This window comes from Lacerta agilis, chromosome 2 (assembly GCF_009819535.1).
Source record: "Lacerta agilis isolate rLacAgi1 chromosome 2, rLacAgi1.pri, whole genome shotgun sequence".
NCBI lineage: Eukaryota > Metazoa > Chordata > Lepidosauria > Squamata > Lacertidae > Lacerta > Lacerta agilis.
Genome location: NC_046313.1, coordinates 9,253,360 through 9,268,896, shown reverse-complemented (window position 1 = coordinate 9,268,896; position 15,537 = coordinate 9,253,360). Strand labels below are relative to the sequence as shown.

At 44.0% G+C, this 15,537-nt stretch overlaps 1 protein-coding gene across 3 annotated transcripts in view; it reads left to right on the top strand.

The window, feature by feature from the left end:
- Positions 1-15,537, top strand: part of ATF7 (activating transcription factor 7) — an 80,350-nt gene that overhangs the window by 55,088 nt on the left and 9,725 nt on the right. For 2 of the 3 annotated variants that reach the window (XM_033138520.1, XM_033138521.1), the window contains exons 3-7: positions 1,426-1,544; positions 8,322-8,456; positions 10,033-10,190; positions 12,588-12,687; positions 14,281-14,394. In XM_033138520.1, the coding sequence (XP_032994411.1) occupies positions 1,426-1,544; positions 8,322-8,456; positions 10,033-10,190; positions 12,588-12,687; positions 14,281-14,394 (626 nt within the window). Of the gene's footprint in view, positions 1-1,425; positions 1,545-7,596; positions 7,783-8,321; positions 8,457-10,032; positions 10,191-12,587; positions 12,688-14,280; positions 14,395-15,537 lie in introns of those variants that run through there. The other variant, XM_033138522.1, reaches the window with a different exon arrangement.

The following is a 15,537-nucleotide window of genomic DNA, read 5'->3' as shown; positions in this document are numbered from 1 at the left end:
GAGAGCCTTCGCACTGAGCAGAAACGGGAGCGGAAGCACCCCTTCCGTCTCCCCTTTTGCACAGGGGGGAAAGATGTAGAGGGGGGAGGCGGGGGTTCCACATCCCGCGCCTTTTATGCTGGACGAAGAACCGGAAGGGATCATTCCTGGATTCTGCAGAAGGATGAGCTGGACGTTCTTTCTTTAGCTGCACTGTAAATATCTGCACAATAAAGGAACTCCGTTCCAGAAGTTTTTGCGTCAGCCTGGTTACTCATGAGCAGCCACTAACCACCCTACAACTGTTATATGAGTTAACCAAACCTGTAAATATCAGAAGCCCTTTGAGAGACACTGAGGTGACCTGATCAGCTTTTCCTACTGATTCCTACAGGGCAGGGATCAGTTGGCCAGTGGTGTTCCCCATGGGGGATTTAGTTGCTCAGCTGATCCAGCCATGTCTGCCTGCCCCATACCTGACATCACATACGATGTTAGCTGTAGAGTGGGTGTGGTTTGGGGAAAACAGCCTTGCAGGTTAAATTGGGACCTGCGCCAGAAGTTCCCCACTGCTGTTTTAGAGGAACAGTCTTTTTTAGGGTTGTCAATGCAGTACTTGTTATCCAAGAGGTATGCCCCCCATGCTTAAAGGACCCTGGAGCAGCACAGCTTTTAGGTTATGTGGCAATGCTATCTAGAGCAGGAAAAGTGTCAGACTTTCCTTTGGCTCTGTTCTTCTCACAGTTGTATCTTCTAAAAATGCCCCTGCGTCCAGACGTTTGCCCAGCCCAAACTGTCATTCCACCCATTCAACCACCCAAGTGGACATTTATTCTCCCCAACCCTGTGACAATACAAGGTCCACCTGCCTCTTCCATAGTGAATTCCATATTCTGCCCATGGCACCAACAGAAGGATTTCTTATGATCAGATTTGTGTGTGTAATTTAACAGAGATATTGAAGTTTTAAAACAAACCATTATTACAGCTTCTTTCTTCTTCAGCTGCTCCAATACGAATCCATACTGTAGTCAAGGTGGCAGTTACAGAATACCGAAGCACGAATATTCAGAAACGTGGCATTTGTGTAGATGAGTGGTGTCAGGTGTTATTGTTTCGGTTGAGCCCATGTAGTGTTAAGGTGTCAGGTCCATATACCCAGAAGCTTTCTCTTGTTTCCAGTGTTCTTGGATTAGATGGCAATAACTGACAAATCAGAGATGTGCTGACTGTCTGAATTGAAGTGATCTGCAGCTGGTTGTTCCTTTTTTATGATCCCTGAAACGTATGTGTAAAATGTATAATTTTAGCCACCTAAATATAGGCCGAAAACAACATTTAGGAAATTCTATGATGAATAAATAATCCCGGGCTTCTTATTCTGTGAAGTGAATATTTTGATTTGAGCTTGTTTTTCGTTGTCTTTTTCTCTTGCTCTCTAAACAGATCAGACGCCGACACCAACTCGTTTTTTGAAGAACTGTGAGGAAGTTGGCCTCTTCAATGAGTTGGCAAGTTCATTTGAACATGACTTCAAGAAAGCCACAGAAGATGATGAGAAAAAGGCAAGAGGCTAAGCCTTTTTGTTGAGCTGAAATTCTGGGAGCTGTAAGGGGATTTGTTGTTCTGTAGTGTCCTTAAATTATGTTCATCTTGGGATTCATCATGCATCATGAGCCAAGAGGGTTCATCTACTGTTGCATTTTGCTCTTAACAGTGGCCTACACTGAGTGCGTCATATGATGCCACGCAGAAGTCATGAAATCATGGCATTGTATTGAGTCAGATCAATAGGCAATCTAGTTTGGTACTATCTGTGCTCACTTTCAGCTACTTTCCCAGATCTGCCATAGTTCTGTCTTCATCTTGCTTCCTAAGCTGGGGACAATAGCTGTGTACAAAGCTCGTATTTGTAGCTCCATGCCTTTGGTCCTTCTTGCTTGTGTTTTGCATACAGCGGTTCATTCATTGCTTGTAGCAGCCAGATGGTTAAAGGCACCTTGAGTAAAAAACAAAAACCCAGCCGCATCACCTTTCTGTTTTGTGAACGCATGCTAGCATTTACGTGCATGATTGGCATAAATAATGACAGGCACTTAAAGTACCACAGAAACTATGTTTTCTGCCCAGAGAAATTGCATTTTAACTAAATCGAAGTAGTGGATTGCTGTGAGAGGATGAAACACAGGGAAGCTTCCTTACCCCCAGTGTTGAGATCTGACCTTTATCCAAGCACTGGGTCCAGCTGCTGCAGCCATCAAGGCAAGAAGGGAGAGGGATCACTTCTGCAGGCTATTTTTCAGTCCTGGAATAAGAAACAGCAGCCCACCTGTCTGCTGGTGAACATGATGGCATTTGGAGTGCATTGAAATGTCTTTGTCCTACTTGAAATGAAAAAGGTACCACTTCTGGAATGTAGTAGCTAGCCATTATTATTATCAGCCCAATCCAATATATGTGTATATAAAGGTAAAGGTGCCCCTGACCGTTAGGTCCAGTAGTGTCCGACTCTGGGGTTGCGGCGCTCATCTCGCGTTACTGGCCAAGGGAACCGGCGTACAGCTTCCAGGTCATGTGGCCAGCATGACTAAGCCGCTTCTGTCGAACCAGAGCAGTGCACGGAAACGCCGTTTACATTCCCGCTGGAGCAGTCCCTACTTATCTACTTGCACTTTGACATGCTTTCGAACTGCTAGGTGGGCAGGAGCTGGGACCGAGCAACGGGAGCTCACCCCGTCGCGGGGATTCGAACCGCCGAACTTCTGATCAGCAAGCCCTAGGCTCTGTGGTTTAACCCACAGCGCCACCCATTTCCCTTATATGTGTATATATAATTGCATAATTATTATATTAAATGTAATTATATCTAATTATATAAAACAATAATAATAACAACAGCAGTTTGAATGGCTATAGTGATCTAGGAGCTTGAACGAAGTCTTCAGGCAAAACACTTTTTCCATTTTATCTGTGAATTAAGTTGCCTACCGCTAGATTTGCAAAAGAGAGCAGAATATTTACCATGTTGACTAAGTAAAGGGATCTTCTTGCATTCATTACAGGGCTTAGAAAGAGACCTATAGGAGGGATTTTTTTATTTATTAGATATTGCAAGCTTTGGAGCCCATCCCAGCCATAGCTGAAGTTAGGTTTCAGAGAAGCCATGTAAGGAATGAATGAAATAGCAAAGCCAAAACAAAATATATGCACTACCCAAGTTTCTTCCCAGAATTCTTTGAATATTCATTTTCATGAATTTATATTTAAAAATTGTTCAGGGTTTATTTTGAGTTTCAGGGCATTCTGAGAAGAAAACCTGGGTAACACATCTTTAGCACAACTCCTTTTGTTTTGTTTTTCTCCAGACTGAATTCTGCTTGCTAAACAAGTAGACCTCTGTATTCAATCATCTTGTTTCTCAGCTGTGTAAATCAAATTACATTAATGTCTTTCCAAAGACTGTGTCTTTGAGAATTCGGATATATAGATATAAAATATCTCTTGCTTTTCTTTCTTTTGAAGGGACCCCCCAAAGCAGCTTACATAGTTACAATTACGTAGCAAAAAAAATTAAAACGAAACAGTAAAACAAAGCAAATCCATTTAGCAGCCAAAAATTAAAGAAAGGATGACCAGCTGGGCTTTTATCCCTCTCACTTAGATATTTTCTACGTAAATCAAAGAAGTGCCATGGATCTCTCAGACGTGTATTGCTGCAGTAGTCTCACCTTTTGGAGCAGTGTCATTTCACAGTGAGGTGGTCCTTCCGTGTTGCATTTTTTCATTATTTCAGCCCAGAATCTTAATCTTAGCATTTATTTTGAGGGTTGTTTTTTTTTAATGAAATGGTAGACAACCCACAGTCTAGCCAGATATTTTATATGTTAAGACCACCCATAATCCTGGTGTTGTGCTGTTTTTAATAGCTACCATTATGAATTATTAGATTGCTGGAAGTTTGTTTCTTGTTTAATAGGGCTCGGGCTTAATATTTCTGACCTCCAACAAGAGACTGCCGCAGTTCAAAGCTTGGCTCAGTTTCGGCAGGCCGAAGGAATTACCCCAGCTAGTACTGACTTGGATTGTTAGATCCAGCTGGTTTGCTATTCAGAAAACTTGGCAGGGGCTGCTGGGCACATTCATGAGATGCTTTGAACATTTGGCTGAGTTGAGTCCAGTTGCTGGAGCTCGTTTTAGTTCGTGTGGGATTTTTATTTTTATTTTGTCCTGGATAGCTCCAGCCACAAGAGTTTTTTTGTGGTAATTAAATGCAGAGAGGGTATTTCCAGACACGCTGTTTTGCGGGTGATTGGTCTTCCCAGTCACTGTACTAGTCATGTGTAATCCATGCATTTGGGATGCCAACCCCTGTGCCATTCGCTCCTATATTCTGAGGCGCTTCCTTTGCACGCGGCAGGAAGCACAATGGGCACGACATCTGGAAGCACATGTAGCAAGCGAGGCAGCTGTTTGTGTTTATTCCATCCTCCCAGTTGCTCCGGTTGGTGACATTGCTGTCTCCTCCCCTTCACCCACATTTTATGAGCCCATGAGGTAGTTTAATCTGAAAAATAACTGGCCAGTGAGCTTCTTAATGAAATGGGCATTGAAACAGAAATATCCTTCCCCCCCCCCCCCAATCCCTAGGCCAGCATTCTTAACTGGTATATATTGGTTCTCTCTGGGAGCTCTAAAGGGGTTTAAATTTTTCCTTAATTTTAAAATGCCTGTAGTGATGGTTAGTGCAGGTTATTCAAAGACATATATGTAGAAGGCATGAGTCTTTGTTGGAGTAGCTCCTCTCATTGTAGTTTATGCTTCCTCTCCTGTCTGCATTTTAATGTACAGCAGTACCTCGGAAGTCAAACGGAATCCGTTCCGGGAGTCCGTTCAACTTCCAAAACGTTCGGAAACCAAGGCATGGCTCCCGAAGGAACCAAGGAAGCTCCCGCAGCCAATCAGAAGCCGCGGACAGTGCCAGATTTACGTATAGGCTAAGCAAGCTATAGCTTAGGGCCCCACTCTCTTGGGGGCCCCCCCAAAAAAAATTAAAGGAAAAAACCTGGATGTACATTTCCAAAAATATAAGATAAAAAACAAATAAAATGAAACCTACATACAGCAACAGTGTTTTGTGTTGTGTAGGCTCCTATTTGTTATGTGCAAATGGCTTTAGATACCTATTAGGTCCATAAATTACCATATACCATATATTCAACACAAAAATAGTGACAATTTGTTGTTGACAAAGGACAGCTGGACACATAAAGGCCCCCATTACCTTCAGTAGCTTAGGGCCTCATCAAACCTAAATCCGACCCTGGCCGCGGAAGTTGCGTCAGACGTTCGGGTTCCAAAGAATGTTTGCAGACTGGAACACTTCTAGGTTTGCGGCATTCGGGAGCCAAAACTTTCGACTGTATTTATTTTATGTAATTAGAGCATTTGTACCCTACTCTTCAGCCAAAAAAGGCTTCAGAGCAGCTTACATACAATCCAAACAAGGGAGTCCCTACCCGCAGGCATATGATATAAAATAAAAACATGACATGCAAGGAAGGGACAAGGACAGTGAGAAAAAAGGAAAAAATCAAAATCAAAGCTTGGGCACCAGTTTCCTACACCAGATGTTCCTATGATGACCAACTGGCACAGTTGGAGGAAGGAGGTACCTGATGGAGCTGGGCCTTCGGCAAAGCTGATGAAATGAGACCTGCTTCCTAACCCGCCCACTGAGGCAGCTGGAATGGCTGCCCCAAAATGACCATTGAGGGGAGAGGAGGTCTGATGGAGCTGGCCTGTCACAGCAGAATCAGTGGAGTGAGGTGTGGTTCACAACTTTCCCAATGAGTTGTCTCCTGGCTAGTGACCTTCAACTTGGTCACTCCACTGGGGAATATAAGAATCTGTTGTAGTGTGTATTGTACAGAACTGTTCTCTAAAAGAAGGGTGGTGGCTTCTCATAAAATGGTCTGCTTTCAAGTTCATTTTCCACACAGGCCACTTTTCCCATACTGCTCTAGGTTGGCAACGGGGGGGGGGGGGAGAGAAAAGGCAACATTTCTCAGTAGGTTATGTTTGGCCAAGGGGGCTTCAGTTGCTAAGGCCTCCTTCAGGTTCCCAAAACTTACAGTGCACAACTCTCATGACTTTCCTCTCAAGTATACAGGTGTTAAACTGTCAAGAAATTAACAACCCTATAACCCTACGCAAATAAATTTGCTCCAGAATCTGGAGTGGCTTTTAGGACCTTTTCCTCAGCATGCTCACTTGGAAATTGCTCTCTCTGAAATCAGTGGCATTTTATTTCTACAAAAAACATATTCAGAATTGTAGCATTCATAAGATAAACTATGGTTTATCTCCATGCTTTTCAAGGAGGAAGCCCAAGAGGCTCATTCCCTGGCATCCATAGTTTAAACAACAACGATTGAACAAAATAAAAAATAAAAAAATTCCTTCCAATGGCACCTTAGAGACCAACTAAGTTTGTTCTTGGTATGAGCTTTCGTGTGCATGCACACTAAGAAGTGTGCATGCACACGAAAGCTCATACCAAGAACAAACTTAGTTGGTCTCTAAGGTGCTACTGGAAGGAATTTTTTATTTTGTTTTGACTATGGCAGACCAACACGGCTACCTACCTGTAAAAAGGATTGAGTATCAGACAATGTGGAAAGACCCTGCCTGAGTTTTGGAGAACCTTTGCCATTCAGGATAGATAACTCTGAGCCTGTGCTAACGAAGCAAAGGGAAGCAAAGAGCAACAATTGTTTCAGGAAGTGCCGCACAGCTCTTGGTATTATGTTGGCTCGGAAGAAGCTGGTAATAGAAGTGGGGGTTTAAGGGGAAATTTATAGTAAGCAATGGAGGTAGGAGATTAAAGGAGGATAATCTACCCTCGAAGTATGTTGTTGTTGTTCAGTCGTTCAGTCGTGTCCGACTCTTTGTGACCCCATGGACCAGAGCACGCCAGGCACGCCTATCCTTCACTGCCTCCCGCAGTTTGGCCAAACTCATGCTAGTAGCTTCGAGAACACTGTCCAACCATCTCATCCTCTGTCGTCCCCTTCTCCTTGTGCCCTCCATCTTTCCCAACATCAGGGTCTTTTCCAGGGAGTCTTCTCTTCTCATGAGGTGGCCAAAGTACTGGAGCCTCAACTTCAGGATCTGTCCTTCTAGTGAGCACTCAGGGCTGATTTCCTTGAGAATGGATAGGTTTGATCTTCTTGCAGTCCATGGGACTCTCAAGAGTCTCCTCCAGCACCATAATTTAAAAGCATCAATTCTTCGGCGATCAGCCTTCTTGATGGTCCAGCTCTCAAAGTATAGCACAGTAGAAAGCAGAGGAATTTAATTGGGGGGGATTAGCAGCCAAACAAAGGAATGAGAAGCAACAAGAAAAGATATACGATCCATGTTTTTTCTAGGTAGCCACTAAAAGCAATTCCCTGACTTGAATACACCAAACGATGGGTTGCTCCTCATGCTCTCTTGCCTGTTTCTTCCCAGCACTCATTATGCCTTGTTTTTATCTTCTTGGTGTGTTCCAGAGGAGCTCCATCCAAGAACCTGAGGAAGCATTGTGCTGTTTTTGATTGCTTGAGGACTACTTGATGAGCTTTTACTCTTTCCTGCTTTGCCGCGCACACTCCCAAGTCCCCTAGCTTTGCCATTTCCTTTTGCTATTGCTTTGACCCATTGATCTACGAAGGCAACAAGCTGCTGTTAATAAAATTGGAAAGGGCCATGTAGCGCTGTTGAAAATAGGTGTGGTGGCATGGTTCCAGGTTCAGGCATATGGTGGGGTTTTATTACAATGGGCTGGTCATAGATTTGCAATAACTCGTATGGCTCTCTTGTTGGCTTTTGATAAATCAAGCAATAATTCAAAAATGACTTATATAGTGGGTTGCAGCGCTTCTGCGAATGAAAGTGCCTTTTGTGACCGACAGGCATTTTAGCTTTCTTTTCATATTGCCAAGGCTTGGCGGAAGAAAAAAGTCAGGGGAAGTTGCTTGGGTGAGAATTAACTTGCAGAATCTCAAAAATACTGCATTCCTTTTTAAAAAATATGCATCCTCGGTAGGAGACGCTAGAAAAGCCACGCAGTCTGGCCTTCTTCACCTGGGATGAGGAGGAATACACCTTAGTGAAGGGCAGATCTGCTCATGCACCATACATGGCATCTTTGCACCATATTGACATGCAGTCTCAGTATTCTGAGTGCTGCCTCTCTTAGCGTGCAAAAACTAGTGGAAGCCTGGGGCTGGGGAAGGTGAACAGATCAGCCAGGCAGCCTGATGGCAAAGCACTAAAGTATGTATTCTGCTTTTCCATAGTGTTCCGGACCCCTCGATATGTCTCTACCTTCTACCCCAGACATCAAAATAAAAGAGGAAGAACCAGTTGAAGTGGACTCTTCCCCTCCAGACAGTCCGGTAGCGAGTCCACAGTCACCGCAGGCCAAGGAGAAGGTGAGCTTTCGTGAGTCGTCTTTTTCATCTTTTTTTAATGGCGTTCACCCACTTTTTAAATTTATATTTTAAAAAAAAAACCAATTTCTTTCAGAAATGGCAGGTATGTGTTCATTATCTTTTATGGTTATACTGGTGTAGTTGTAGAAGGTTGAATAGAATGTGTCCTTTTTGCCCTGCCCCGCCCCCCGAGGGCCACTGCTAGACTTCTGTAATGACATGAGAGTGCCAATTGTAAGAGCCAGCTTCTCCATTTCATGAGTGGACACATGAAAGGTGTGTTGATCATGCAAATGATGGCCAGCTATGTGTCTCCCCCACATGCTCCCACAAGCAACATGGGCTGAGGGTGGCTGCAAGATGCACCTGAAGCAGGCCCCTAGGGTAAGAAAAAGCTTTGACAGAATAAAGTTTGTAGAAGCTTGGTTGGTGTTAACTATTTTTAAAGCTCTTGCCTCCCTTGATAGAGGCATTGGGCTTGGATTCAGAGGACCATTTTCACTATTCTGGCTCCCTGCAAACTTAGTAGCTGAGAGGTGGCAATCTTCTGGCTTCACTGTGAGCAGAGTAGACAGAAACAAACATACAGAAAATGTGAGTTTGCTAAGAAGATGCCGTGGTGCACACTGTTATCTGAAGCCACCCCAGATTACTCCCTAGGTCAAGAGCATGCTGCAGATTTACAGTCCTGGTGCATTCATCAGGATTTAGTGTCCCAGCCAGAACACTTGAAAAGATAAAGGGAGTTTCTGCTCAAAGTTCTGAGAGTCATTGAGGAACTTTGGTGAAATGGAAGAGCTTTGTAACTTTTAATGGCCTTCGTTTCTCCCCTGGAATGTATCTTGCAGATGTCCTGCAAATCTCATCCATCCACACTTCTCTGTTATTTTGCAATTAGGACAAAATATCTGGCATGATGGCACATGATTTTAAAACAACTTGGTGTGCCTTTTGATGCCAAGTGATGTTCTTAAGTAATACTTGCATAATTTATATCTGGTCGCAACGGATGTGAATGGTTTGGGTTCCTTCCTTTGTTTATCTCCCCCTTTTTTACTGTTTTATTATTATTATTATTATTATTATTATTATTATTATTATTATTAAATATTTATGCCGCCCTGTACCCGGAGGTCTCAGGGCGGTTACAACATAAAATCACAATATAAAAACACAAAACGCACAATAAAAACAACAACCACCAAAAGCCCCACCCCAATAGAAATGCTTCTTTTTCATCATCAATTTGGGGTCAAATGGCTTACAACGTATAGAACGAGCAGTTATAACAATTCAAATGGTTCCTCTCTTTTTTTACTGTTGAATTTAATGTATATTTACAAAGCTTATTTACTTCTTGCAAATTTCAACCTAATGAGTGTGTGGGTTATTATCTCACGCTCTACAGGATTTGGCACTTTTGGTTTCTATGGGTACAGTTGAAGTTAAGTTTCTGTGCTTCAGATTTCCCAGGAGTGGTAGTCCTAGGACGAATGAGGGTTGGTAGGAGGGATACATTACTAGTCCCACAAAATGATAATGCCTGGCATTCATTGAATATGTGCATGTTTCTTAGGAGAGTGCTTCAAAGCCTGTTATCCTTTCTACGCCTACTCCAACCATTGTACGACCTGGGTCACTTCCACTGCACTTAGGATATGATCCTCTGCATCCCACTCTCCCTTCTCCAACTTCTGTCATCACCCAAGCTCCACCTTCCAACAGACAGCTTGGGTAAGTAAGGAGATCGGGAGTGGGGGGAGGTGTAGGGACCTTAAGAGGCCTCATATTGGGCAATGGCAAGGAGTTTCTCCTGCAAATCTCATGATTTTAGATTTTGTAGAATTTGCCAGTTGTGTATGAACCTGCACAAGAGCAGACACGAAGGGGGAAATAGGATCCTGGGGACTGTTAAATCATTTAGTACATGAAGAATTGACACAAAGAGACAGCCGATTAAAGATTGAGAAGGGACAGGGAAAACCATCAGATTTAAACTATGTCTCATGCACAACACTTTTGCCGCAAGTTAAGGCTCCAGCCTCGTATCTGTCTGCTTAAAAAGTCTCCGGTGTCACTCCTGCAGTCTCCTTCCCTTGATTAGAGGAAGGCTGAGCAGTCTTCTTCTGTAAAGGGCTCCAGCTTCTTGGACCCTTACTTGAACTGTTCTTGCTCCCTCTCTTTAACTTTAGAAAACCTTCTTCCTTGAATTTGTGGCTTGTTTGGGTTTCCAGATCTAGCTAGAGCCATCTCCTGACTAAGACCGGAATCCAAGGAACAGTTCTTGTCGTGGGGGAGGTAAAACCTCTCCTCCTCTCCTTCCCGGAGGCCAAGGGCCAAACTACAGCAAATACATGTAGATGTAGTACATTTAATACATACACGATAAATGTATTTTGAAAAATGAAACAGAGCCACAGGATGCAAGACTTTTGAGCGAAGAAATGGTAGCTACTCAATTATTCCCCTCCCAGCTATTTTTTTCTGCTGGACACCCCACCCGAGAAGGTGAAGCATGAAGCAGGCCCCTCCTGGCTATTCCACAACTCTGCTGTGTGACCTCCCATGGCTGTTCTTCCATATATGAGATCCGTTAGGAGGTTGTTTCACGTCTCTGCCATATGAAGACTAGTTTGGCCCTGAGATGGATCTTCTCTCTGGGAAATGACTTCTTTTCCTGCATGGAGGAGGGGATCTTTGGATGGGTTGGGCCCTCCAAGGACCCCCCCCTCCATTCCCTGCAGGAAATGGACCTTCACAGTAGGCCCAATTTTACAATCTCAAAATGCCTCCTTCAGCTAGCAGTTCAGGTACTTCTGGAGAGCTCTCTCTCTCTCTGCAACTTGAGACCTCAGTAAGTGTGGCTCCTATTTAAAATGCTGTTGCCAACCCTACATGGCCCTTGGACCATCTATTCTTGTACAGTGGTACCTCGTTTTGAGTCTGCCTCGTCGACCGTCCATTTCGTCGAACATCCGCGGCAAACCCGGAAGTACCGGAATTGGTTACTTCTGGGTTTGCTGCATGCGCAGATGCGCAAACCGCTCCATGTGCGTGCGCAGAGCGGCGTTTTGTCGTGCATCCTTTTCGTCTGGCGTCCAGGACTCCGGAAAGGATCCCAGTCACAAAACAAGGTACAACTGTAATTGCACATGCACCTGGGGTTGAAATGCCAGTGAACTTCATACCTGACTAGATGGCACTCTGCTGGAAAGCGTCTCTCTCTCTCTCTCTCTCTCTGTTGCACATCTCTCTAATCCATAATAGGCTCAGGTGATGGATGCTAGTTCGAAAGTTGTCATTATCAAGCCAGATATCAGGAGACTTGGATATCTTTGCACATTCTGTCTAAACCTGAGCAGATCCATGTAAGCTGGGAGCACCTGTGGTTTTGTAGCCCGTGTATATTCCTTGCCGACAAAGGTCCGTATGGTAAAAGCTATGGTTTTCCAAGTAGTGATGTATGGAAGTGAGAGCTGGACCATAAAGAAGGCTCATCGCCAAAGAATTGATGCTTTTGAATTATGGTACTGGAGGAGACTCTTGAGAGTCCCATGGACTGCAAGAAGATCAAACCTATCCATTCTCAAGGAAATCGGCCCTGAGTGCTCACTGGAAGGACAGATCCTGAAGCTGAGGCTCCAGTACTTTGGCCACCTCATGAGAAGAGAAGACTCCCTGGAAAAGACCCTGATGTTGGGAAAGATGGAGGGCACAAGGAGAAGGGGACGGCAGAGGACAAGATGGTTGGACAGTGTTCTCGAAGCTACCAACATGACTTTGACCAAATTGCGGGAAGCAGTGGAAGACAGGAGTGCCTGGCGTGCTCTGGTCCATGGGGTCACGAAGAGTCGGACACGACTAAACGACTAAACAACAACAACATTATCTGGCATGGAAGCCAATTATTTAGCAATTTTAAAAAAGTTTGAAAAATATTAAGTTTGCTAACACTGCTGTTGCCAGCGCAGAGATGCCCAGCTTTTCAGTGGAGAATTTAGGAAGCGGAAGGGGGCTGTGTGTGTCACATGGAATCACCTGTGTCTCAGATGTGTTGGGCAGGGGATTTCTGATAGTGCACACAAACTGGACTGCCAATATGTTTTTTGTTTGTCTTTTGTTTTCTCCCAGATCTCCCACCAGCTCTGTACCACTTGTCATGCACCTTGTGAATGGACAGACCATGCCCGTCCTTCCTGGCCCTCCCGTTCAGATGCCTTCTGTCATATCGGTAATAGAAGCTTCCAGCCTGGCTGCTTTTGATAGAGGAAGGGACAGTTTTTCCCCTTTGTAGAGCATATGCGAGCACTTTAATTTGCAAAATTGACATCTCTCTCTGCCCCTCCATGTGAGATAAGCCTGGGCTAGCGGGGAGGATGTGGGGGTTGAGGGAGCCACCAGCCTGCAAGTTAGCAGCACCTGCCAATCACATTGCTGGGGGGGGGGAAGGCTCAAAACTGAATCTTCATCTGAGCAGATGGCAGACACTGTTGGTTCCAAGGCTGGGAACTGCAGGCTCTCTGATTAGCTAGCTCTATGCTGAAATCATTCAAGCTTACAGAGAACATGTTGGCCTTTCCAAGCCAGAAAAACTCCCTCTCTGGCCTCTTCGGGGCATGAAATGGTTATTTAGCTTTTATTTCTGCAAATGAATTTTCTTGGGGTATGTGATTGACAAATGCAAGTACCTTCTGGTGCAGTTTGCATTGGTTCTGCTGCTGACTGTGCTATGCAAATCCACTTTTCTGTTTCTTTGTGGGTGTACTATTCATCTATTTAAGCGTTCAGAAAGTTTCTGCCACGTGTTGGAAATTAGAATTGTCCGAGGGGAAGCTCTATAAATCTGAAAATCTAGTATGTTAAGAGTTCCTGATTTTGTAGTTTGGGCATTTACTGCCTTTTCTCCAGGTTATCTCAGAAATACTGCATGAATTCTAGCTGGCCGCCTGTCATTTTCTCTCTTCAACTCCTATGGAAGTTAAGTGTGCCCATTGTAAAAATGCAAAAAGATTGGTGCACCCCACAAAGAATTGCAGAAAGGAAAATAAATCCCAAGGGTGTCCTCAGAAGCTTTTCTCCGCATTGTAATGATTAGTAGCAGCTTTTATCTTGCCCTTAGTACGAGGAGTTCAGTCAGGTTTATATATTGTTGTTATGTATTTCCATAATAGCAACCCTGTTAAATAGATTAGACTGAGAGAGGATTATGAGCCCAACATCATCCAGCGAGTTTTGTTGCTGAATGAGGATTTAAACCTGGGCATCTTCAGTCCAAAATCCCACTAAAGCCATTATAATCCATATTTGCTCTCCAAGCACAATACTACTGAATTGATATGGTGGGGTTAGTAGTCAAGCTGGCCTGGATCCAGAACTCTACTCTTTTGTTGCTAGAAGTACCTAATTTCATGGTAAAAGCTTTCTGGCGGCTTACCGTTTTGCAGTGCACGTTTAAGATATTGTACACCTAAAAATCTCAAGCATAAATGGGAATATTAGATCTAGGATCGGCCGTAACTCCATGCTGAGATTTGCTGCAGCATAATGCGTGAAATGGTTCAGAGGAAACGAAAGAAGGCATTAGTGTTTTCTCTTTCCTGCAATGTCTAACTTTTCTGAAAGTGCCGTTCGTACTCCTCTGCTCTATTAAGCTGCTCCAATGTTTGTTTCTTTTTATCGCTCAAACACTGGTGATTAAATTTCTAACAATGTACAGCTTATCAAGCAAGCTTTCTCGCCCACCCCTTCTCCTTCACTGTAGGAGTTAATCAACAAAACTGCGTAACTTATACAAGGTGTTTTCCATTCCCCTTCCAACTTATAGCTGGCAAGGCCTATATCTGTGGTGCCAAACATTCCTGGTATTCCCGGCCCTCCAATTATCAGCAGCGGCTCCATTTCACCATCAGGCCTTCCATTGCACTCAGAAGCTAAAATGGTGAGTTGCATTAGATAACAACAGAACCGGCAAGCTTGCCTATAGTACGGTTTTAGGAAATGAGATGCAGCCGTGGTTGCCCCCCCCCCCGACATTGCCCCCTAACGCAGTTATCTCATGGGCGATAACCTCAAAGCATGTGGTCACTTGATGCATGTGGTCACATTCAGGTTGTGTTGTTGTTTTTCTGTTAACACTTTTATTAAGTTCTAAAGCAAATACTGAAACCACTAGCAGTTGAAAGAGAGTGTCGTATACTTTACCTTTCCCCCTAAAAGACAGCAATTTGTAGTCTGTCAGTGAAAGTTGCATAGTCTGTAACTGGATGGATAGCGTTTATTCTTGTAGGGAAAGGAGAGTGGGGTAGAAAAGGGGAGGATAAAGAAAGGGCGGAACAGAGAGCAACATTCAGATGGAGGGAACCTTCTTGTGACGTCTAGGTACATTTATGAAGCCCCCTCATTCCCCCCCCCCAGTGGATATTAGACACTGTCAGGAAGGTTCAGTGCCCAAAATATATTATGAAAACTATGGAAGAACGTAGCTGTGAATATTGGCGATGTGAATGCTTGTCCACAGAAATAAACTGCAGTTTCTTAAGATTTCCAGATCCACGGAGTAGTCTTTCAGTCTGCTCTTCACCGCTGCTGCCGGTGTCCCTGTGCTGCAGTCCTTGGGGAGGAGAGTAGGAAAAGAGGGAACAAACATGAAAATGAATGAATCCCTGCCCTTCGTTTTCAATATAAAACAAAAAGCTGCTATAAGTAAATAGAATTCTAACCTCAGGGGCCTCTTTGTACTTTAGTAAGGGAGCCAACTGATCTATAAGGTTCAGGTGATGCTGTCATCGTAAAGAAAAAAAGACACATCCCTTCTCCAAGTAGCTTTGCACTCTAAATTTAGAAACTGAGCAGGAGACAACAGACGGGTGGGGAGAGGGGTGAAGAGAGGTGTGTGGGTAGCGCACAAAAACATAGGAGCGTTTTGGAGAGTCAGAGAATGAACATGAGCAAATGCTCCATTTAGGCTTCATTAGCTCAGCTGTCAGTTTCAGCTGGGACTAGAATGATGTTGCAAGTTGCCTGTGATCTTCATTGAAAATGGTAGCTATGTGTATAGTCCCTCCCTCTGCCTTGCATCTAG